The following is a 24662-nucleotide window of genomic DNA, read 5'->3' as shown; positions in this document are numbered from 1 at the left end:
GTTATTCTCGCTGGCTTCCCCGCTCCGTGCCGTGATAAGGCGCTAACAAGCAGTTTGAAACTTGCCGTATAGTTGTGATATCCCATCGCAAGACACGACTTAAAAAAGAACTAATAGCTTTATTGCACAGAGCAGGGCTTTATGAACATGTTGACGTAAAAAAATTTGCGCACTTTTTTTCTTAAATAATTTACCCTGGCGTGACTTTGCAAGGGTGTTATAATCGTAATTACTCAACTATACCAGCTAACTGAAAATAAAATACAGTTCTGAAATAAAAATAGAACGTTACATATCTGCAGCGAATTGGGCTACATTTCATGCATGAACAAAAAAAAAATAGTTTTAATTGCTGCATTCCCTCTTAATATTTTTTGTTAGATCTATGATGCTGTCATTGGCTAAAATTAGCATTTTTTTCTCTTCTCTCCAGCTGCTGGGACTGGATGGATCTCTTGTATTCTTGGTAAGAGCCTTCAAAGATATAAGTAGTGAACCATTTTTAGCCATCGGAGAAACAAAAATGGGAAAAAAATTGCATACAAGAGAACTACTTTATTTACTTATCTTTTACAGGCTGTTTATTGTTGAAATGATATTGATTGTTAAATAGTTTTAGTCATGTTGTTTGCAGCAAATGCAGCCTGGGAATTAAAATTGGTATTTACATTTTATTTGGGCCAGTGGAAGTAGCATAATTAGATTGGTCGTACCATAGTTGTGTTGTTATATGCAAGTTTTTACATTATCGTGTTATAAGCAAGTACAAGGCATGATAATCAATCTGATTGGTGAAGTAAAAATTGCGATGTCCATTTGAGGTATATTGTGCCACATGTTTGTTCTGTAGTTACTACTCATTATTTATAGCTAGAGAAAAAGATTTGAGGGATGAAGTTCCTTTGGAAATGAATATGGAAATATCTAACACTTTCTGGCTTGTCCACATGCACAGCATCTGAGCACTTTGTGCTATCTTATTGAATGGGAATAAGTGTTTGGGAAGTAGTTTTTGAAGACATGCCTTTAGTGCTACAAGATTGGAATTAGTGTTTGGGAAGTAGTTTTTAAAGACATGCCTTTAGTGCTACAAGATTGTGGCTAACAGTTTCATATGCACAAACAGTTTATCTGCTTACAGGAAAAGGTCCGATTGGTTACATTAGGTTGACTAGAGCGGAGAGCTGGGCAAGTTGGTACTTAGGTACAGGAACAAAGCCAGCGAAATGAATGTAGGCAGAATGAAGAACATAGGATGACTAGCATTGTCCTGTCGGTTTTAGTCATGTAACGTTAGGTTGAACCTAGCAAAAAGTTTCTGCTGTGGTTTTCAATAAGGAAGTAATTACATTACGCATTGGCACCCACCCACCCGCAGCTATGCGGCTACAAAGGAAAGCTGTGCAGCTTCCACACAAACTTCGTAGTGAAGTACAAGATAAGCACGCAAGAATAATATCCCCCTTCTTTGTATCGAAGTGCTTGACAGAAACCTTGGGAATTGGCTATAAAGCCTTCAAAAATGGCCAGCGGCGATTTATTGCTCGAACTGTGTGGCAGCGTCCAACACTAAGCTTTCAAACCTAGCGTCCATGGGGGAAATCCCCGTCTCCGTGACTTCCCATTGATCACTGAACACTGTCTGAGGTGCAATATCTGCAACTGATTTCGTACACATGACCGAAAATTCCTGTAGACGGCGCCTCCAGCCTGACCCGACCCGGGGGAAATCGGCAGTCGCCTTTTCCTATCCTCCCATCCATTTTTCACTTTCCTATCTCTTTATCACAACTCTCCTATCTCCTACTCACTTCTTGGTTTTTCCTTTTTTCCTGGCGGCAAGGTTTAACCTTGTGGGACCAACTACCTTGAGTTGCGTCGTATTTGGTTATAGTTGAGGTGTACAGCTGGCGTGGACAGGGCTTGCTTTCAGGTTCCTGTCCAGTCCCCTTGTTGGATTCCGTGGTGGGTGGCAGGAACCATGGCCGAAAAACTAAATTTTTTTATGGCCCCCCCCCCCCCCCCCTTTCCACCAGATCACTCTCTGAAAAGAGGGCGGAACGAGGCAGAAAACTTTTTTAAAAAAAGAAAAGCAACTTTCCCCAAATATCATGTAATCCACAGTGAAGTACAAGATAAGCAGGCAAGAATAATATCCCCCTTCTTTGTATCGAAGTGCTTAACAGAAACCTTGGGCATTGGCTATAAGCTTTCAAAAATGGCCAGTGGCGATTTATTGCTCGAACTGTGTGACAACTTCCAACACTAAGCTTTCAAACTTAGCGTCCATAGAGGAAATCCCTGTCTCCGTGACTTCCCATCAATCACTGAACACTGTCCGAGGCGTAATATCCGAAATTGATTTTGTACACATGACCGAAAAAGAAATGCTCGAAGGGTTCAGCGACCAAGACGTCATAGATGTCCACTGAATCAAGATCCAGAAAAACAATAAGGAAATGGACACAAAACACTTGATCCTCACGTTCAACACCAGCACATTGCCCGACACAATCGACGTGGGATATTTTAAAGTTAATGTAAGGCCTTACATACCCAACCCTTGAAGATGTTTCAGTTGTCAGAGGTTCGGCCATAGCTCACAGAGCTGCCGCGGTCGCAAAAATTGCGCAAAATTTGCTTCGAAGGATCATCATTTTGATGAATGTGACGCAGTCCCGCGCTGCGCAAACTGTGAAGGAGACCATGCTGCATACTCCAGGGCGTGTCCGTCCTGGAAGAAAGAAAGAGAGATAATCACCATAAAGACGAAGGAACACATTTAGTTTTAAGAAGCGAGAAGTCGTTTTGCGCTTACAAGCACATTCTCCTTCACAGCAAAACAAAACTTCGCTGATGTGGTGCGCAGGGGCGTAGCACCACACAGCACTCTGTCACCTGCCAAGGCCACTTGCACCGAGCCTATGGCAGGGCCATCCACACCCCAGGCAGGGACAGTGAAGGCTGCTCTGCCACCCCTAAAGCAGGGAGCATCAGCTCATGGGCCGGCATCCCGCAGGACTTCCCCCCGTTGGGGGAGGCCTGAAACTAACACAACCGCGGCTTCGCGGTCCTCCAGCACCTCTGGCGAGGTGATGGATGTAACTCCCAGTCCGCCCGCTTTGCAGTGGTGGAACAGCTTTGTTGAGCGGAAAAAAGGCAGAGCCCTCATAATGGGCCCAGAACATAAGTAAACCGCTTATCGTTCCCATCCCAAAACATAAACATGGCTTTTTTAGTTCGGTGGAACTCTAGAGGTCTGTTGAGGAATTACAGTGACATAACAGATATTTTAGGGTCAATGTTGCCTATAGCCTTATGCCATCAGGAAACCAATCTAGGTCCACAACATATGAATATCGTGAAACATTATAAAACATTTAGACGCGATCGCGAGCAGGCAAGTAGACTTTTGGGAGGCATCACGATTGTCGTCCAAAGTGGCATCCCTGCTCGAGAAATCAAAATCAAAACAAAACCTGAAGCCGTTGCGGTCACCATCGTCAGCTAGAAAACAATTACTATCTGTTCTGTGAATATTCCTCAACATTTTACATTAACAGTCCATGATCTACAAGAGCTCATCGATGAACTTCCAGAACCATATCTAGTACTTGGGGATTTTAACGCTCACTCTCCTTTTTGGGGAAGTGAGCGCTGTGCCTCTAGGGGCCAAATAATCGAAGTTTTTATTCTTGCAAATAATGTACAAAAAAGGTCACATACTGCTCCCCTACCTTGGGGAAAATGACCTGTTTATATTTTTCGTTTACTTCACCTTCTGTTTCTAATGATTTTAAATGGGATGCCATTGACAACTCATATGGTAGCGATCACCTCCCTATACTGATCACTTTAACATCTTCACCGGAAATAATATCAGCAAAACCACGACGCTGGAAGCTGCATCTAGCAGACTGGCAACTTATTAGAGCAAAAGCCACTTTAGAAAATATAGTTTTAAAAAATCTGAGCATTGATCAGATAAACAAAAAGTTCACCAGTTGTATCGTAACTGCCGCACAGTTAGCTGTTCCTCAGTCTTCCGGAGTGGTGTGACAAAACCACAAAGTGTGGTGGACAAAAGACTGCAAATAAGCAAAAAAAAAAACAACAACAAAATAGAGCTTGGGGTAAATTTCACAGGTATCCGACACAAGAGAATCTCGTAAATTTTAAATATGCAAGAGCTAAAGCTCGGTACGTCCGTCGCAGTGCCGAGAAAGCCTCATAGCAGAGTTGCGTTTTATCTATAAACAGTCAAATCACATCTAAAAAAATGTGGGAGCAGGCTCAAAAATTAAGCGGCAACTTCTCGCCGTTCACAATTCCTCTTCTGACAACACTTGGCACAGAAACAAGCATAAGAGAACAGGCAGATATTTTGGGTGAACACTTCGCTGCAGTTTCCAGTTCATCGCAATATACGCAGTCATTTATAAAACACAAGAATATAACCAAAAAACAAACTTCCAATAAGTGAAGGTGGAAAAGAACAATACAACGGTTTAATTACTCTCCAAGAAATAGAGTACTCTCTGTCGGAAAAAAAACTGCTCCAGGACCCGACCAAATACAATACGAAATGCTTGCGCATCCTTCCGAGCCTGCCATAGAAGCACTTTTAAGATTCTTTATCACAGTTTGGGTATCAGAGAAAATAACTGAGGCCTGGAAAAAAGCTATTATTGTACCGTTTCTTAAACCTAGTAAACCCCCCCAACCTCTCTTAGCAGTTATAAACTCAGCCCTTACCAGTTGCCTTGTCAAATTCTTCGAAAGTGACCTGAACATACGATTAACTTTTGTCCTTCAATCTTGTGAACTTCTTGATATCCATCAATGTGGTTTTAAAAAGGGATGCTCCACTACAGATCACCTAGTCCGTCTCGAAAATACTGTCAGAGAAGCTTTTATCCACAAACAACACTGTCTTGCAGTCTTTTTCGATTAAAAAAAGCGTATGATACAACCTGGAGGTTTGGGATTCTTCAGGACTTAGCTGAGCTCAGCATCTGTGGCAGAATGCTGAACTCCGTTAAAGACTTTGTCTAACCGTTCATTTAATGTCTGCCTAGGCTCAACCCTTTTGAGGAATTTTATTCAGGAAAATGGGAGTGCCTCAAGGGTGTATTTTAAGCACAACTCTCTTTATTGTTAAAGTGAATTCTCTAGCAAAATAATGCTGAGGTCCGTTATGTATTCACTTTATGTAGACTACCTCCAGATAGCTTGCACATCCAACATATCAACATGCGAAAGACAAACACAATCAACAATAAATGAACTGGCATCGTGGGCAGACAGAAATGACTTCCAGTTTTCTGCACAGAATACAGTAACCGTTTTTTTCTCACTCAAACGAGGATTACAGGCAGATCTGACACTACATCAGAACGAAACCGGGTTGCCTGTAAAAAATGAACACAAATTTTTAGGTATAACATTTGACAAAAAACTCATTTTCCTGCCTCATATTAATGCGTTAAAAAAGAAAACTTCCTGATCACTGAACATGCTCAAAGTTCTTTCACATAAACACAGGGGTTTTGACAAGGCAAGCCTTCTAAAAATTTACCGCTCTGTGGTACGATCCTGCTTAGACTATGGTAGGCTATGGTATATGGTTCAGCAAGGCCATCATACTTTAAACGACTTGACCCAGTGCACAATTTAGGTTTATGTCTTTCAGCTGGTGCTTACAGGACGTCACCTATAAAGTCTTTATGTTGAAACCAATGAACCGTCACTTAGAGACAGAAGAACCATGCTCACATGCTCACACATGTTAAAAATCTGTTTGATGCCCAAACCCTTATGTCCCATAGTCACAAAGTGCCCGTCCAGAATTATGTTTAATGACAAAGCGCTAGCTATTAGGCCAGCCTTGCTGCGTTTTGAAGAGATGTGCCAAAACCTCGGCATACTAGATACATTACCTGGCATTGCTCGAAGACGCGACGCACTGCCTCCATGGTACATTTTTCCTGCAATGTGATTTTACTCTTACACAGTGCCGTAAAAAACAAATCCCACAACAACATGTAATACAAGAATTTCGTGCTCTCGAGGAACAATACAATGGCTTCACTCGTTTTTATACTGATGGTTCAAAAACAGATGCTTACATACCAAGCGCATTAGTACGAGGGAATGAAAAGGAAATAATAAGACTTCCACAGTGTGCATCATCTTCACAGCGGAAGGCTACACTGTGTGCGTAGCCGTAAGAAAAATAGTAAACGAGAAGCTCAGAAACACTATTGTCTACACAGACTCCCTCAGCATACTTACAGCTCTGCACTCTAGAAATGCGTCCACTCTGATTCTTGGTGACATCATACACAGCATTAAAATAGCCACAGATCAAGGACAAAACTTAAAAATCTGCTGGGTACCAAGTCATGTGGGCATAAAAGGGAAACGAAAGAGCAGATACAGATTTCCGAGCTACACAAGCTTGTGGCAAGCAAATAAAAAAATGTAAAGATGCCATATAAAGATTGCATGAAGTTAGTGCATTATAAAGCAAGGAAAAAATGGCAGTCCGCTTGGAACAACGAAATAAATAACAAACTACACTTAATAAAACCAGTTTTAGGTGAATGGAAGTCATGTGTGCACCAGAAACGTTTCAAGGAAGTTAATATCTGCCGTGTCCGTATAGGCACACACATTACACACAGCTTTCTGCTAACGAAAAAAGACAAACCAGTTTGTACATGCGGAGATGAGCTTACAGTCAGCCACATTCTAATTTCATGTTCTAAACTGGAAAAGCTACGGAAAAAGTGCTTTTCTCCATTATATAACCAGTGCATCCCTTTTAACCCAGCACTGCTCTTGGGTGATAATGCAATTGTGGACATGTCTTGCGTTTTTAGATTTTAAACAAGCTGGTTTTTTTAAAAAAATGTAAATCATGACCCAGTACTTCCCCTGATACACATCAGACATTTCTCATTCCTGAGAAAAAGGCTGAGGTCTTTATTTGATAGGTTGGGAGCTTCGAGATCCTTGCCCGGGCAAGGTTGGCCGCTGAGGTTGCCCGGCCCCCTTTCAAAGTTTTTAATAGTACCCATTTCTAAAATTTTTTTTTCGTTTTTTGTCACGAGGTAGTTCTAACTAAATTATTTAAGCACTCTGCACCACTGACAACTTTTCACATTTCTGTAAAATTACCCGGAAAATTTCTCCTATACCTTGAGCTTGGCACATGATGGCCTTAGTAGCCTATGTGCCATAAAAACCAACACAACACAAAAGAAAAATTCGTCCTGGTGTGGGGTTTGAACTCGGGACCACCGCTTCACCGCAGCAGTTTCTCTACCAATGGAGCTAACTGGGATGGCTAGCATATCGTAGGGCAAGAGCATATTGATCTACAACTCAAAGTGAGAACGGTGTTGGTCAGATGTTTAGGGGAAACACCCAAAGTGGAGTAGATTTGTAATAAGGGAGTAATTACTCATTGGGTTCCTCATATTTGACTAGCACTGTTCCCACTTCGAGTTATTGATCAATTCGCTCTCGTCCTACCATGTGTTAGTCGTCCTGGTTAGCTCAGTTGGTGGAGCGCCTGCTGCGGTGAAGCGGTGGTCCCGGGTTAGAACCCCAGACCAGGCTACAGTAAAACCTTGGTAATGCAAACTGAGCTAATTCGAAATTCCAGATAATTTGAAGAATTTCTGTGGTCCCGTAATTTCTAATGCAAAATTGACCGGATAATTCGAAGTGGCGGCCTGCACCAGCCCATTTAATTCGAAGGTTTGGGGTGCCAAGCGGAAATTCTCAATCCCAATTTCGCCGCAAACAGGTGAAGTGACGGCTCCAATGAAGTGACGGCCCTTTGGAGCCGTCACGTCACCGCAATAAAATTTTCTACCCGAGTCACATTTTTTTTTGTTGTGCTCAATTAATTTGAAAACCCGGTTAATGCTAATATTTTTTGCAGTCCCAGTGACTTCGAATTAACGAGGTTTTACTGTACGAAGTTTCTGTGGACGCTGTAAGCTTTTTTTTGTATCTGTATGGCTTCTCTTAGGTTGATGCCAATGTTTACTCCTCCTTGTGGGTTTCCCTTAAACATTTGACCATGGTGGTTTTCAATGTAACTGATCACTTCTATTCTTTGCAGGAGCACGTCTTTTGGGTTGTTTCGCTCAACACGCTTTTCATCCTTGTCTTTGGTAAGTATTGATCTGACAGCTTCTGGAAATAATATTGTAAAGATAAAATTTGATGTCTTTAGTGATTTACAGTATTTGCATGAATATAGTGTGATTAGGAACATAATGTGAGGGGTGAATTTAAGCTTTTAGGAAAACTGGAGAAAGTGTTATTGTGGTTATAATGAGCTCAGACTATTCAGAGCAATGGTAGCCAAAGGCTATGCATGAACATAGCATTGGCTTTCATGCTGTTAATGCTGTTTCAAAGGTCACACTTCAGATAAGTGCAGAACACATCTGAGCATGGAGAAGCCTCCAGGCCTTTGCTGAGCATTTTAGTTGATCATATGCTTTGGAGTCCTCTGTATCTCGTACAAAAATAATTTTTCAAGCTAAGGATGACTACTTAAGAAAAAAAGAATGCAAAACTGTAAATCCGCCTTTTTCATTTTCCTGTGCTGCCACCTCGCGTACAACGCCGGAAGCTCACTGGTAGGGTACTGCGCGCCCAATCCGGCCGGACTGAGTGCCGCTGTGGAGCAGGTTTTGTTGGAATCTGTCAACGATGACGTGTCCTGGGCAGCACCTGGTACCTGGAGGATTTCTAGGGTTGACTGATGGCTTGGTGCGAAGTCCGAGGCAGGCTGTAGTGCCACGGCCGCTCAATGGCAACGCACTTGCAATCGTGCCCAAGCGCTGCAGATTAGCTACACGAGCTATAAAAGCACAAGCGTACTCGCAACAAAGCAGCTCTGCTAGCACTTCACTGTATTTTCCCACAACACACCGCTGCATAGGTTAAACAAGCATGTGCGTCCGTTGAGACGAGCGCGAGAGGCGCACATTAATCCATTCCGGCGATACCACGCAGAGCTCTTCATCATGGATATGATTCGAACACACGCATAACGCACCTTCTTCTTCTTCTGCCTCTTAATACATGGCATATACCCACACGGGGGGATTGGCCAGGGTGTAGTGGCATAAACAAGGAATATACCATAGGAGATTATGACAACATTTTAGCACCATGCGCGAATGCTCTCGTAGCTTCTTTTTCGTTGCCCGCTCCATCGCGCGTTGAAAGCGGCTCACAGCACTTGCCCATTTGGCCTTCTTGCTTGAGAAAGCAAAAAGCGTCGGAACGAAGTCTGGGTGCCGCGGTGACATTCGAGGCCTTCCTGCCCATGAATAAAACACTTCGTGATAGACTGCACACGCATTTAAACACAGTACCTCGTTCGTACCTGTCACAAAATGATTCCCGCACAGTCTTGACGTGCTTGACCGTGCCCAAGGGCGGCACGATCGTCTAGCCGGCGAACTGCTTTTATCCACGCTTCGCTTCGAAGGCTGTCCCGGGAAGCGTTCGGAAAGCGAAAAAACCTGAGTTTCCTTTCCTTTACATATTGGGCATTGCTGCCGTATGCAACACATTTCGTAGGTATCGCCAAATGCGTCGCGCTGAACGTCCGACGGCTGCAGCAACGCACCCCGCGTAGGAAGCCGGTTTGTTTACACTTCCACGACCTGTCTCGAGTGGAGCGAGCGACCCTTCCAATATGTTTCGCGACACCGCCACCAGGGGATGGGCGCATGCGCAGTCGCGTCGTGAAAAAGGCGGATTGAAACTGGCTCTATTGTCAGGCTAATGGCACCGTTCTGCTTGACACAATGAGGCACGGGTAGTACTGGAAAAACACTTATATGTGCATTTAATGGCTGAGATAATGACTGTACACCATGACTCTGATCATAAAATGCTTGAAAGGACCTAATGCAATCTTGAAAATTTTATTCAGCAAGTGAAGAGTGGGTACCAATGTGTGCAGTGTCACAGTGTTTGGGATGTCATATTTTGTTCAGAAAATGTTTGTGATGTAGCATATATGGTGTTGCCTGTAAGAATTGAGTGAACTGAGAACATTGGAACAGGGAATTTTAAAGTAAATTTGAGCGGGAATAAAATGCCACACAGCTACCACACTGAGTGGAAATAATCAGGATGAAGAGGAAAAGCTAAAGGTTTCATTAAAATATATGAACCTGGAAAACACCTTGGATTTGCTCTTCAGTGCACATGGCCTGCTATGCACCATATCTGAGCTGCTTTCTGCCACTGCTTCATGTTTTGTGCAGCTCAGTCCTGTGCCCATTTGCCCTTGCTCTCTTTTGCCTGTGTTTGCCATATGCTTTGCCCCTATGCCTCAAGGGTGCTCTATAGTTGGCTCACGAGCCATGCGGTTGAGCTGCCTGTAGCTGCCTTGGAGAGGAGTAAAAACTTGCCGTGAAATGCACAGTCGCAGGAGGGGTTCAGTGGTAGTGGATCTCTGTGCGCACGGCCGAAGCCAAAACCCAGAGCCATCACCGTTCAGCACTGTGTGTTTCGTCTGCTGTCGCCTATGGTTCAAATACCACAGCCACTGCATTCAAAAATCACGCTACCGAGAAGTGTAATTGTTAGGCAATTTTTACTCGACCACTTGCCCGGCTGGTGACATCTCGACTCAACCCCCCTCCTTCAGGAGCTCCATTCAAAATTCCGCAAAGGGGCTTTCCCGTATATCACAGTTGATGAAAACGTAATGCAGAACTTTCGCCAGAAGAATTGTGAAGGCGACGAGTGCCTTGGGTGTGAGTGTTAAGTACCATATTTACACGTAAGTTGACTCGAATGTAAGTCCGCCCCCCACATCACATTTCTGAAAAAAACAAACAAACTTGGAGGCCATTTACGCTTGGCCTTTAATAGTAGAACGCGATAGCACTATCCTGGCGTCTCCGCTTATTGCCATCCGCTATCGGCTGCCACGCGGGGGAGCGCCCGTAGGCACATTCCAAAATGAAAATGTATTAGTCACTGGACTACTCGTCCACACTTGCGCCATTGCCCTCACTAGCGCTGCCGTCGTGGTCGTTGCTGCGGTCCTACAGCTCGTTGTTCTAACATCGTCGTGCAGTGAAATCCCACACTTCGTGAACAGCCACATCACAACATCGCGTGGAACAGTAGAAAATATTGCCACGCTGCAGCTGCCTAACCTGTATCACCCATTGCGAACGTTGAATCTGCGGCCCGCCGCGCAGTTCATTTCTTCGGCGTAAAGAATGACAGCCATCTTGAAACAGGTCGTGAATGAGCGCCGGTTGCTTACCAGACCCGGAGCACTAATGATGAAGCACTACATTAAATACTTGTGAAACGCGGCCGGCAGTAGTCAAATGCGTCAGAACCAAAGAGAAACTACACGCGGGCGGCATCGGCTCTTCCGTTGGCTACCGACACTCCCCGGCACCGCTGCTGTTCTGAGGGGGGGTGCCGCCACGATTGGAACAGCGGCCCTTCTATCAACTATCGACATTACCTTGAGTGCCGAGTGCGTGGTTGAAATTAAAAAAAAAAAAAACTTGGACGATGCCTGTTAAGAGTAGAACGCGAATGCGTTATTGGGCTGCCGCCACTTATCGACAGACACAATCTGCGGCCACGTGTGAGGAGTGGGCTGGCGCTGGTTTGCTGCTTATCGATAGCCACCATCGGCTGCCTCGCGCGCAGTGGGGATGCCGGTTCTGCGTGTTGACATAGCAGCTGCTCAAGGCCAGCACCAAGAGCGATGTGACGGAGCTGCGCAGCAAAAATGCAACCACGCTGTATCATGCCTGATATCTTGTTTGTTTCGCCTTTATTTATGGTGCGATGTTTTGGTTTCGATTTTAAGTTGACCCCCTCCCACTTTAGATTTTCAAATTTTGAAAAATAGGCTGACTTACAATCGTGCAAATACGGTATGTAACATATTATGGAAGGATCAAACAGTAAGCCATGTGCTTTTGCATTATGATTGTTTGAAGCAGGCGGTCAGCCATCTTGCTCTTATCAAGTCTGATATGTGAAAAAGCGCACTTGCGGAATTCCGCACTAATGTCAAGCCTTTCAGTGTCCAATTAGGATTGGTGCACGTGACTAACGACGGAGAAGAAAGTGGAGAAAGTGAAGCTTTTGTACTGTTTTCATGACACTTCAAACTCGATCTTCGGACAGTTTGCCCAGATATTGTGGTTTTGCGATGGTCGGATTTTTAAAAGTCTGCATAGGATTTGATCACTGCTGAATATTCAGAAATTTTCATATATTTGAAAATTATTGAATACTAATTGCTTGAATACTAATTTCTCAAATCGAATATGAATGAAATAACAAACATTCAATTCATATGTGAAATTTCGAATATTCAAACACCCCTAGTCATAAGTGTTCTATGAACAGTAACTACTTCCAACGTTCGTGTGGTGTGGGTTATGTGGAAGCAGTACTAGTGTGCTTTAGCTATTGCTAAATGTAATTTCTGTGATAAAGTGTGGGAAACATCAGCCTTGCCATCAAGGTAATATGTTTCCATGTTTGTTTGAACTGCACTTTATTTACACAAACCTTTGAGCCACCTGGAGCTAATGTAATAAGGTTGTGGCTGGACTTGAGCACCCAGGCTTCCCCTCTTGATATTACTGTGTTCAGCTGCATATTAGTTGACTGAAAATGAATATAGGTTGATTTCATGCCCATATTCATGATGCAAAAAAAAAAAGAAAAAAGGAGGGAAACTTTTGTGATTGTTGTTGTTGTTGTAGAAGGACACGTCATTGTTGATGTCAATGAAATTGCAGGCTACATTTTTGAAGAAAGGTCCTTCTCTTGACATGGTTCTTTCAAGCGTATAAAAATGCAGATTCTTGCTCAAACTTGGGTGAGAAGCATGATAAAAACTCATGATAAAAAAATGCAACTACAGTCGACGACCGATTTTTCAGACTCTCTAGGGACCGCGAAAACGACTGAAAAATCAGGCAGTCTTGAAAATCAAAGTTCACTCCCCAAAAAAATCACGAACTTATTACCAATATTCTGAAGGAAGGGGTCAGTTGTATTGCAGTCATTCTAAAGCTCTTCATGACTAAATTTCGCCGCACAACATGTGCACAGACAACGGGCGGCACCCGCTTTCACAAGCTCGGCTTGGCTGTGCTGCCCTTAGCATGTCGCCAATGAACGCATCGGTTGGGACAAAGTATAAACGGGAAAGCGAACATGCCGCTGCGGGAACTGCGCTGCGCTCGCTGTACGATGGGCCTGGAACGAGAACGCGAAGATGGTGAAACAATAAGAACCGAGGAACAGCCAAAGCAAGCGCTCCATCGGCGTTGGTCTCTGTCATTAGGCCTAGCGACTAGAGCCAAAATCTGCATTATATCCGGCGATATGCACTCTGCGGTGGCTTGTGTATAATGAGAGGCGTCTTGCACGTAATCGAAACGGCAGTTTTTACGGTTTTAGGATAGAAGAGTTAGGGTTTCGGTGCATTTTGTCGCGGATACGCTGACCTCGCTTTGAAATGCACCACTATTTCCTCCCGTGCTTGCTGTCTCCGTGAAGCCGTATGCCTCCCATGCGCTTCGCTGCTACCTCTTTCCATATTCGAGATAAAAGACTCGGCACAGATGAGTTCCGTGAATTCTGGCTGCTTTTCAAGTTCGTGTGGCGAAATACATTCGAGAACAGTACGAATTCAAATCCACGCATGTGCAATGTGCCGACTTGCACAGAATTTTAGCATCGCAAGTGAAGAGGCTCCCTTTAAGCTTGAATTTTGTTTTGTTTGATCATGTTTTCGATCTCTCCTGCAGTTATGAATTAATGAGGTTCCTCTGAATGCATTATATGGTGGCTTCGGTATTGGTGGTGAGTGAACGAGGTGCGAAGAATCAGTCAGTTGCGGTGCGTCCAAAATTTCAGGCGCTCTTATACATTGGCTCTATGGGCCATGTCGTGGTGCTGCGAAAAAGTCCGAAAAATCTGGCATCCGAATTTTCGGTCGTCGACTGTAGTAGTATTTAGAAAATGTTCGGTAAATATCTGGGAAAATATTAGTGACTCTCAGATGAAGTGCAGAAAATGGTCATTAATAAGTCAGCGTGCAGACTGAAAAAGTAGCCGCCCCAGTGGCATAGTAAAGGTTATGGTGCTTGGCTGCTGACCCGAAAGTCATGGGTTTGATCCTGGTTGTGGCAGTCGCATTTCGATGGAGGCCAAATGGTAGAGGCCCATCTAATGTGCGATGTCAGTGCACATTAAAAAACCCAGGTGGTTGAAATTATCCGGGGCCCTCCATCATGGCGTTCCTCATAGCCCGAGTCACTTTGGGACGTTGAACCCTACGGAACCATTAAACCAGATGCAAATGCTTTAAAAAAATGTGTGTTTGAAATTTGGAAAGTGTAGCCAACTGCTGTCCAGCATTTGCTGTCCAGCAGATGTTACTTCTGTTTTTCAGTTTTTGGTTTCGGTAACCACAGGAACAAAATCAAGTTTGTTTCTAATGTTGGCAATATTGTGTATCTCTGGTTGGAATATTTTAATTGTATGCTCTTTTTTCTATGCAGCATTTTGTCCGTACCACATTGGGCAGTTTGCTATCATGGGTTTCCGGCTGAAGAGCTATGTAAGTTTCTTAAGAATGAAGTGGCCTTACAATAGGTTGCTGTACACATGCATTTTTTTTGTGCCCATGTTCTACTTCATGCTCTCTGTGTAATGCTGCCTACACTAGCGCATCTTTTTGCACTGGCTGCATTCATGCACCTAACTAGTTTGCTTGTGAGTGCTGCAGAATTGATCTAAGCATAAATGGAACATGGTATCATCTTGTAAATGTAAGTAATTGTAGGGTTGATGTTTGAGTGTCGCATATTGCAACGTTTTGCATTTATTTGGTGGCAAATATAAATATTTTTGTTGCATGCTGAGTATGAGGTAGTGTGTGACTGAATATTGCATCTACTTGTAAGGAACCAACAATAGACCAAAACCTGTTATGAAATTATAATGTAAGTGAAAGGGTCTTGCCTCATATTCACAGACATTAATAATGTGTGTATGCTTAAAAGGCATGTTTTTATTTAAAAAGTGTTTTGCTTCTATAATAGTTTACGCTTTCATCCATGCATCTTTTGATGTAAAATTAGGCGTGTTTGAATAGCTTCTTTTTTTTTTTCGAACGAAGCGAATTCGTAATGAGTAGTAATCTTGTTCAAATAATTTCGAAGCCAATATTTCGAATACTTCTGGCACACAAAAATGTTGAACAGCACAATTGGAATTTTCAAAAGCATGTATTTTTCGAGCACTCAAGGCCATTACATGAAAAAAAAAAAAAAGAGTGTACTGATGCCTTGTCACACTCACTGAAGCTGTTTCGATGTCCTGCAAAAATGTCCATCAGAAATTGGGAGAGTCGACCTGCAGGTGGAGCGGACATATTCGTGTTGCATGAGACCTGTCTATGAGACTCCCGACTGTTGTTCGTAGTTGCGATTGTGTTGTTGTGCAGCTATTGCTTTTAAGCGACGACTCCATGCACACCTGATAAGGGTATGCACCGTGTGCCCAGTGCCCAGCACCACCCCATGTCAGGCGTCTGAAAGGGGCACCCATCTCCATGTGCCTCCTGCTAGCTCCCTCTCGTTCACGCACCATCACACTTGATTAGTCTATGGTACATCTTGTGAACTGCCAAAACACACCTGCGCTTGTCCTGCGATGCGACCATTCTTGCAGTGACGGATTAACTGTGCGTAGCGTCAGTCTGCTCTGCTCCGTTTCTTTGAGTGGTGTGGTTACAGGTATTTAGTGGCATCTCTGATTGCTTTAAGTAGCGCTGTGTATAAATCGACCTTTTTGCAGAAAAACGACCATCCAAATTTAGGATGTCGACTTGAGGTTAATAAATGAATGGTGGGTATAGTACGCGCCTCATGCTGGCACCCATTCCCAGCAGGACGCATGCAGATCCAGGTGTCAAGGGAAGCGAGTTCGTATGTACATCGGTTCCGCTAAAGAAAATTCCAATTGGTTCGTTCGCGCTACTGGTCACTTCTCGGGCGAGCTTTATGTAGCGCAAGAGCAGACATCTGATAATCTCCGAGGCATGCATTGCGCTGGAATCCAAAACTGTTTGTTAGCAGCTCTGTTTGTCACTGGTTGGTCGAGCTGCACGCGAGTGCGGAAGACAGGGCACAGAGCGCTATCTTTTTTTTTGCTTTTGACCTCCATTGGCTTCAAACTGTTGTTCTTGTGATCGCATTGTTATGCATTTATTGCTTTCAGTTGTATGCGTGCCGCGATGCCATCCCGTGGGAAACTACAAAACAAAGTTCAAAGATGGAACGACCAGGGGGGGTGCATAGTCTTATATTTGGATTCAACTTTTTGGCCATCAAGGGCTATGATTTGAGGCTTACTTTTATGCAGCAGTATGTGGTAATCGCGAAGTTCGTCCATTAAAAGTAGTGCGTGCCCGCAAGGAAATTTTTTGCTTGGGTCTCATTTTTTGTTGTGCTCGTTTTTTTGTTCGAAAACCTGGTTCATTTGAATACTCTTTGTGGTTCCAATGACTTCAAATTAACGATTTTACTGTATCTCAAAGGGACATAATGTAAAAGCTGTATTATTTGTGTACTTGCTCTTCCTGCTGTGATTAAACTACGTGAAAGGAACAGGGACAAAGACAAAAAAACACGTAGACACACAGAGCGCAGTGCGCTCTGTGTGCCTACGTGTCTTGTCTTTGTCCCTGTTTCTTTCGCGCAGTTCGCTCTGTGTGGGTACGTGTTTTCTTGTCTTTGTCCCTGTTTCTTTCGCGCAGTTTATTCATGAATGAGAAGCACCAACTAGCCCGCCAGAAAACGTTTCTTCCTGCTACTTTGGTAAAACCTAAAAGCATGCTAAATTGCATAACCTTCTGTTCATTGCTGGTTCCACGCAATTATATCCCTTTCAGGTGTTGCGTGTACATTTGTACACACGTACTGAATGCAGTCAAATTCCCATATAGAAGGCGAACTGGGCAGAAATTTGGGCACTAAAATAAAGGGCCCATTTTTATGCCAGTGAAGCAATGTTCACTCTGGTTGAAGAGGTACAATGCTTGCAATAATCTTTTGCAGGTTGTAAAAAGAAGAGCTGAATTAAGTAATTCTACTGCTGTGTTGAGCTGAAATTCTCATTTTTATTTCATGCCAGTTTCTTTCCATACTTGTAAGTTTTTCATTGTGTGCTGCATGCTGCGGGCTGTGAGGTGTTTGCGTTTTCTGTTTATGGTCTGGAAGCAACATTATATTGGACAGAATTATTATATTCTTGTTCCTAGCTTATTTCTCAGTGTTCAACTCGTGCTTTTAACGGGGGAGCCTGGTTTTGAAAAGAAATTTTATTTATGAAGTCACAGTTTAGAAACCTTCAGGGAACATGTATTTTTGTGTGCCAATTCTAAATATCTCATTTAATTTCATGTAAAACAATTCCTTGAGCACTTATGTAATTTTTATGCATGTATCTTGCGAAGAGCTTTGAAAAAAAATTGCTGCGGGAAATTTGCTGATATGTATGCCACTGGGTTTTTCTGATACTAAGGAATGCAATAAGGGTAAAATTGTCTTCCTGCCTATCATGGAACTTGAAGTTATAGGGTTTTAAAGTTGTCGCTTCAGAAATGCGAAGAAAAGTGTGTATTCTCGTTTCTGAAGTGGCAGCTTCAATACCCTATAACTCAAGTTCTATAATAGCGAGGTTGATAATTTTACCCTTATTGCATTCCTTAGTATCAAGATGACCTAATGGCATACATTTCAGCGATTTTCCTACAGCAAATTTTCTTCCAAGCTCTTTGCAAAATCATTGCATAAAAATTATATGAGTGCCCAAGAAATTGTTTTACATGAAATTAAATTACATATTTAGAATCAGCGTGGAAAAATACACGTTCCCTGGAGATTTAATAATTATTACTACATTAATAAATTTGTGTTGTCAAGATCAGGCTCCCCTCTAAAATGCGGAAGCTTTTCCCGAGTGACTTTTTCCTGGTTGTGAAGCTGGCTACAAAACGCTCATAGCTATTCCCACTACTGCAAACTTATATAATTAAGACAAGTAATTTTGTGTCTGAATGTGTTACGCTTTTTGCTTGAAAAATGATTTGAAAGGCCTTTTCCAGCTGGGGAGATGGTGTGACTGAATTTTTGTTGAAATCGAACACTCAGCTACTCCCACAGCTTCAGCCAATTAGTGTGTGCTTCCAGGGATCAGTTCTTACTAGAATTGAAGTCAGAATGTTGGCCCTGGCTTGAGGGCAGCGTTGTATTTCATGTGGCACCTTGAGAGAAGTTGCTTGGAGAGAAAGGTTGTGGGAATGGATGGCAATGTTGAATGGATATGACTGAAAGAGAGCCATTGTGGGCAGGTGGCTGTGTCCCAGTTTGAGGGCCTGCTGACCACGCTGTGCGGCTATGTGCTACTGGGCGTGGTGCTTGTGTTTCTGCACGGCCTGGCGGCCTTGGTGAAGCTGCGCCGGACCCAGCGCTTGCTTGGCCTCTGCTATGTGGTGGTCAAAGTGGCCCTGCTCTCAGTCGTCGAGATTGGCCTTTTCCCCCTGGTTTGTGGCTGGTGGCTCGATGTCTGCTCTCTGGTTAGTCATTTTCCACTTTATTGCTTGGTCTGTTGCTGCCATATGTAATTTGTCTTGAATGAAAATATTTCCTTTCATTTTGATCTGAAAATGCAGCGGTTTTTGTGGCTCATTAGTCGTCTTTCTTTTTACGAGTTTTGCTGACCAACTTTGTTGTATTTAAAAGCATGTAAGCTGACCTGAGATTAAATATATGCTTGCTCGAGGCAGTATAATGATGCAGACTTAATGATAGCATTGAATATGCAGCATTAGATGTCAGTGTTTAACGCATCACAAGCACATGGTGTCACTCGCAGTGCAGTAGTGTGAGCTTGTGTTAAGTCTTTGTTCACTTCACTTTGAAGTGTTAGCCATGCTGCTCTTTGTATTGGCACAACATCCTTCTTTTATGACTTCTCAAACACATTGCTGCTTTGAATCGATACTCTAGTAGTTCAAGACTGCAATTCTGCCTTCGCAAATAGTCTTGAAAACACTCAGTAACAGAAATGGGTGAAAGAACAGGGGATGGCACCAGAAAATGCAATCGGTATGCCGTCGAACAGACAAAGGCAGACTCTAGACATTATCCTTCCAAAATTGTTACATGTGGAAGTTGAATCAGTTGCTGCAATCATCTCAGTTCAGTTTTAATTTTGTAGTACATCATAGGTGTAAACTCACCAGGGTCAAGAGTGCACACTGCTGCTGCCCTGAAGAACGCTTCCCATTCCTTTGACTATCTATTTGTTGGCTGAACTCATGGCCGTTGAAGACTTTCCTACGTAACAACCATTTGGCATTGGGATACTGGGCAACCATTCATGTCTGTAGGACAGAGGATAATAATATTAATATAAAAATTGCTCAACGTTAACGCTATGCTATATAAATTGCAAAACTCAGTGGGGGTTGAGTGGCGTGTTATGCATGGGATGCATTTCGCGATGCTGTTTTTAGGCTCTGCCTGATATTATTAACCAGCAGTAATAGTATCAGATGGGTTACATGATCACATCCAGCCCTTATATCCTTACAACCGACGTCACAACTGTGTGCTCATTCTTGCATATATTGCAGACTCCACGCCATCTAACTAAGACTTTCGAAGCTGCCTGAGCATCGCCAAGAAACCTTCTTACCAAATTGCTTCACGCCATCCAACAGTGTTCAAACTGTCTCACATCAAACTCTCTACATCTTACCCGCGTGTGTACTTGTTGGTGCTTGTAGCTTGGCGCCCCAGTGCCACCTACTCCTGTACTGTCAAAACTCCCTCGCTGACCCACCGTATTTCCCACACGCGTACTCATTGGTGTGTTCAGCTCATTGCCAGTACATCTACTCCAAGTCTGTCGGAAGCTTTCCCACCTCTCCTATAATCTTCTTCACCTACCCACTACACTCAAGGCGACCTTGCAGTGCAAGTGCCATCACTAAAGCAGTATTCACATTAGCGATGAATCCCGCCTAAAACGAGGGATTGGGCATAGGTCGCACCTTTGATGGGCAGTGCAGTAATGCAGCTTTTGGTCTTGCTTTGTCAGTGGAGATGGGGACTGTTTGCTGGGCTACATGGACAATCCTCTCTCCATGTGCCCCCCCCCCCCCCCCTTTTTTTTTTCACAGGCGCAGCCTTAACGGTGTTATTTTTGGGTGGTGTCCCCTGTTTTATCTGGTGGTTCGTATGGTAACAAATGCCCCCTCTGCTTCTGGCTGTCCATGTGAATGCAGTGCGGGGGAGTGAGTGCCATGAGTGCCACTGGACGGGGATGCTTGGATGATTTTCTGTGCAGCACTTCATGCCGAGGTCCCGTGTGAATACTGCTTTAAGGGACAGTGAGGAGAACTCTATCAATTTTTTTGTGTTAGCAAAATCTGATTGTTCGGCATTTCATGGCTTTGTTGCCGCTTGTCCGGGAGCGAAAGATGCATTTATTTCAAAGAAATTTGGATTCGAAGCTGAAAAAGTTTCTCCCGTCACTCCGATTCAAACTCGGCACCCTCTTATGACGTCATAGGACGGAGTGACATGAAACATGACGTAGACGCAGACTCCCGTGATTTCTGGCGGCTAGCGGTGCGGTCTAGCACTAGCAGCAGCCGAAATGAAAGTTACCGCTGCCGCACGTTGAAGACATCTATCGGGGGTCGCTACCACCGTCGATTCATTTACATTTGCACCAGCGTCTTGCCAGCGTTACGATGGATCCCGTTCGCTAACCCGACAACGAATTTCTCACAAAAAACTGGTGGTGGTTTAGCTCTGGCTAAACCTGGAGTGATGCAATAGTTACAGCTGGCCGAGTGGAACTTGCTCAGTTGAATTGCTAAGTCAGTCTTTTGCCGCTCCGTTTTGCTGGGCGTTCCTTCTTCATCTTTATCCCACTTGACACGGCGCATGTGCACAGCTGTGGCAGCTCTGTTTCACTGGTGTGCTGCACCGCCGGCAGCAGCAGCTGTTCCGCACCATGTGGCTGATCACGTGACGATCCACGGGATGAACCACATGATCAGCGACAGCGCCGCGCCGCCGGCAGCTGCTCCACACCATGTGAACAACCACGTGACAGCGTGGCGGCGCAGCCATGCTGAAGGCTCAAAATGGTACCGTAATGTAGCTGTCGCTACAAAACTCCGGCCTGCATTTCAGCGACCTCAGCCCCACAGAGCGTGCGACCTTTTTGAGGGAGCACGGTTAGGTTAGGCACCGACGGGTCGTTTCCCCCTTCCTCAGTGAGCAGCCGTTGCTAATTAAATATCTTAAACCCCAGTGCGGGGAGTCGCGAGAGGCGAGGACAAGGTCGGCGCGTCGCGCCCATCGGGAGCTGGCCGAGGCTTTGGGGCCAATGGATTGTGATTCCTTGAACGGCGCTGTTGCACGGTGCAGCAGGCGGCGTCGAGAAGGTTCCCATGGTTGCAAGGGCCAGGTTTTTTTTTTTTTTGCCACAAAAAACAGATGGGTGCTCAAGGCCGCTCGCGTTTAAAGTTGGCGGCTTGAAAGTAAAACCGACGCACGACGCTTCAACGAGCTCCGAGCGTTTCTGGAGGTACGGGGTCCACTGGATCGGGTTCTTTTGCCCACTTGCATGTACCTTCAAATGTGTACTGGGAATGGATTTTATTAGCCGAGAGCTCCAAGAGAACAACTCCACCCAACTGCCGAAGCTGTTAAATGGAGCTGCAAACAAACGAGTTGGAGGAGAGTGGAGTCACGGTCTCTGCAGATTCCAAATCTCTTTTTCTTAACTGCCTTGTAGCTTGTCCCTAATAAACGATTTCCGTTAAGTAGTTTTAAGTTGACTGGCACAGCGAGGAACGTTTTGCCGGGCGAGCGTACGAAGACACAAGTGCTCTTTATACTGCTAACTGCCTTGTACGATCACCGACTATCGTGCCATCATAGTTTTTCATTGACCGTGGCGATCATCTGACCAGCCTTAACAGGCTCCTTCAAAGGTTAACTAGCACTTGAACACTTGGAGTTCCTATGCAGTTCGGCGCTTGTAAGTCGAGGCGCGTCAAAAACAAAACCACGGGGCACACAGAGCTCATAGACGCGAAATGCCATAACAAACCGAAACTCTTCTGGCCACCTGTGGAGCCACCAAGCATTGGCTTTCTCTGCTTCCAATCAGGTTGACTTTTGTCTGTCATTCTTGTGTGATAAAAGTGCACTATCGGTTTCAATATAGAACCACGCAATCTTCCTTTGTCAGCCTCAGAGATTCGTGGATTCCATGTAGGAATGAAAATTCCTCCAAGGTGGCGTCTCTTGTCCTATGACGTCACCACGCTTGTACTTGCGAGATTGGCCTGTGGTGGCGATACCTGTATTTTGGTTCTTGCTATTTTCTACCTTACAAGAGCTTTGTTTTCAGTAAGAGTGGCGTTTTTGTGATCAGGAGCTGGTATTCTATCGATACAAGCCAACTTCAATTTCTCCTCAGTGTCCCTTTAAAGCACTTCACTCTTCTCTGAGAATTCTCCTCACCCACCCTCTACACACTGTCGTGAAGCAGCCGCCATTACGTAATCCCTGCTCAGACCCCCATCGTTCTGACTGGCACAAGTGCAGTAGCACCATCCATCATCCGTTCCACTAACCGTGCTGCACAAAGTGGTCAGAAGCAGCGTGGCTGGGTTACGGTGCTATGGGTGTGTCCGTTGTGGAAAGCTAGCAAAAACAGCTCCTGCTGGAAAATTTCTGAGAAGGCATAGCAGCTGTAATTCTCAAATTTTATATATTCATAAACTAAGGTATCAGCATTTTGTGCTACAGTATCAGCAGTGTGTGTGCAGGCATAAATTTATATGTGGAGCGTGCAGTAAAATTGTGTATTCTTGTTTTTTGCAGAGCATGTTGGATGCCACTTTGTCAGATCGGGAGTCCAGTTTTCAATTAGCTCCTGGGACATTTATGTTCCTGCACTGGCTGGTTGGCATGGTTTATGTCTTCTACTTTGCATCATTTGTGCTGTTGCTGCGTGAAGTACTCCGGCCAGGTTTGCTGTGGTTTCTGCGGAACCTCAATGACCCAGACTTCAATCCAATACAAGAGGTAAAGCACTTTTTGTGGCTTTATTCAAGGCAGTTGCAAAATCTCTATAATTCAAACTAGAAAGGCATTGAAAATTTGTTCAGCTTATGCATAGTTTGAATTAAGGAGAACCTTTTCTTGCACTTGATGTTGAAGAGGTAAGTTTGTATGAGCGAGAATTTTGAATTAAGTAAAGTTCGAATTAGTGAGGGTCCACAGTAACTGTAGCTCGTTGCCATCAGTGTAACCAAGCGCGAGGGGAGGGGAGGAGAACAAGGGGAGTGCGCTCTCCTCGAGACCGGCCGTGCCGAGCGAACGAAAGTACTGCCGCTTGCTCGTAGACGGCGCCAGAGTGGTGCGCGCCCTGCTAGCCGTCGTCCATAGCCACTGCATGAGCGGAGGTAGGGTGGCTAGGAGAGGGGAGGTCTGTCTGCAGCGGCACACGCCCACGTGCTGCTTCCTCGCAGTCATGCCACGCTCTGCTCCGTTGGCGAGAGGTGCTGTGAAATATGCTGCATGTGATAGATTGTCCATGTCAGCCACGCCACTCACTGTGTTGTCTTCCTAGTATGAATCATCTGCTTATGTAATACAATAAAAAATAGTCTCGGCCAGTTCTTTCTGAAAAATTAGCGGCTCAGCCGGTGTAAATGCTACGTCTGCTGCTGCTGCTAAACGAGCTGCCTAGAACAGATGCTTAGTGCCACCACCAAAAGGGCCCTGCCATTCGCCTTGCTGAAGCACAAGCTCATCGCCGCAACTGAGAAGGCCCACGAGTTCGTGGTGCCGAAGTAGAGGTTAGGTGGGGCCTTTGAAAGGGTCCTGCGGTTGGCACCACCGAAACAGAGAGCTGCTCTCAAATTTTGCATTACGAAGTATTGTAATCGTCGTTAGAATTTTTTTTTTGTGACTGGCAACATGTATGTTATGCTTATTACTGTTGCTTTTTTTTATGTACAGTACTCACGGATTGAAATAGGACATTCGGAGCGCGTGGCCGTCGCTTCATGGAGCGCCGCCCGTAGACGCTCATGGAACCAAGGTGGTGCATTGTGGTATGGCGTGAGAGGGAGAACATCTACAAAGCAGAATTGTTCCTTCCAGTAGCCAATCAGCCGGCCTGTGGTTTACCACATGCCTGCGTGGCACTGCAAGGCTAGCGCTCCGAATGTCCTATTTCAATCCGTGAGTACTGTACATATACATGGTGTTTTTTTTTGTTTTTTTTACTGGCCCACCATGCCGTTGAAGCTGCGGCGACCAAATACAAAGGGAAAGGCTGACATTGACATCATTGTTTTTGCAGCATGGTCGCTTTTATTCTTGCAACTTAAGTGACACAGTAAACCATGAATATAGCGAAATTGATAAAGTCCTAAATTTTTCATTACATGCAGGTTTTTGCTAGTCTTTGCGTGAAGTCTTGTAAAGGTAATACAGAAGCGAAGC

At 44.4% G+C, this 24662-nt stretch overlaps 1 protein-coding gene across 2 annotated transcripts in view; it reads left to right on the top strand.

The window, feature by feature from the left end:
* Positions 1 to 24662, top strand: part of LOC144114236 (E3 ubiquitin-protein ligase MARCHF6) — a 98025-nt gene that overhangs the window by 26021 nt on the left and 47342 nt on the right. For both annotated transcript variants that reach the window (XM_077647835.1, XM_077647834.1), the window contains exons 9-13: positions 434 to 466; positions 8138 to 8189; positions 14610 to 14668; positions 18467 to 18691; positions 23031 to 23234. In XM_077647835.1, the coding sequence (XP_077503961.1) occupies positions 434 to 466; positions 8138 to 8189; positions 14610 to 14668; positions 18467 to 18691; positions 23031 to 23234 (573 nt within the window). The remainder of the gene's footprint in view (positions 1 to 433; positions 467 to 8137; positions 8190 to 14609; positions 14669 to 18466; positions 18692 to 23030; positions 23235 to 24662) is intronic.

Source organism: Amblyomma americanum, chromosome 1 (assembly GCF_052857255.1).
Source record: "Amblyomma americanum isolate KBUSLIRL-KWMA chromosome 1, ASM5285725v1, whole genome shotgun sequence".
Lineage (NCBI taxonomy): Eukaryota > Metazoa > Arthropoda > Arachnida > Ixodida > Ixodidae > Amblyomma > Amblyomma americanum.
This window is presented reverse-complemented; position numbering and strand designations above follow the sequence as displayed.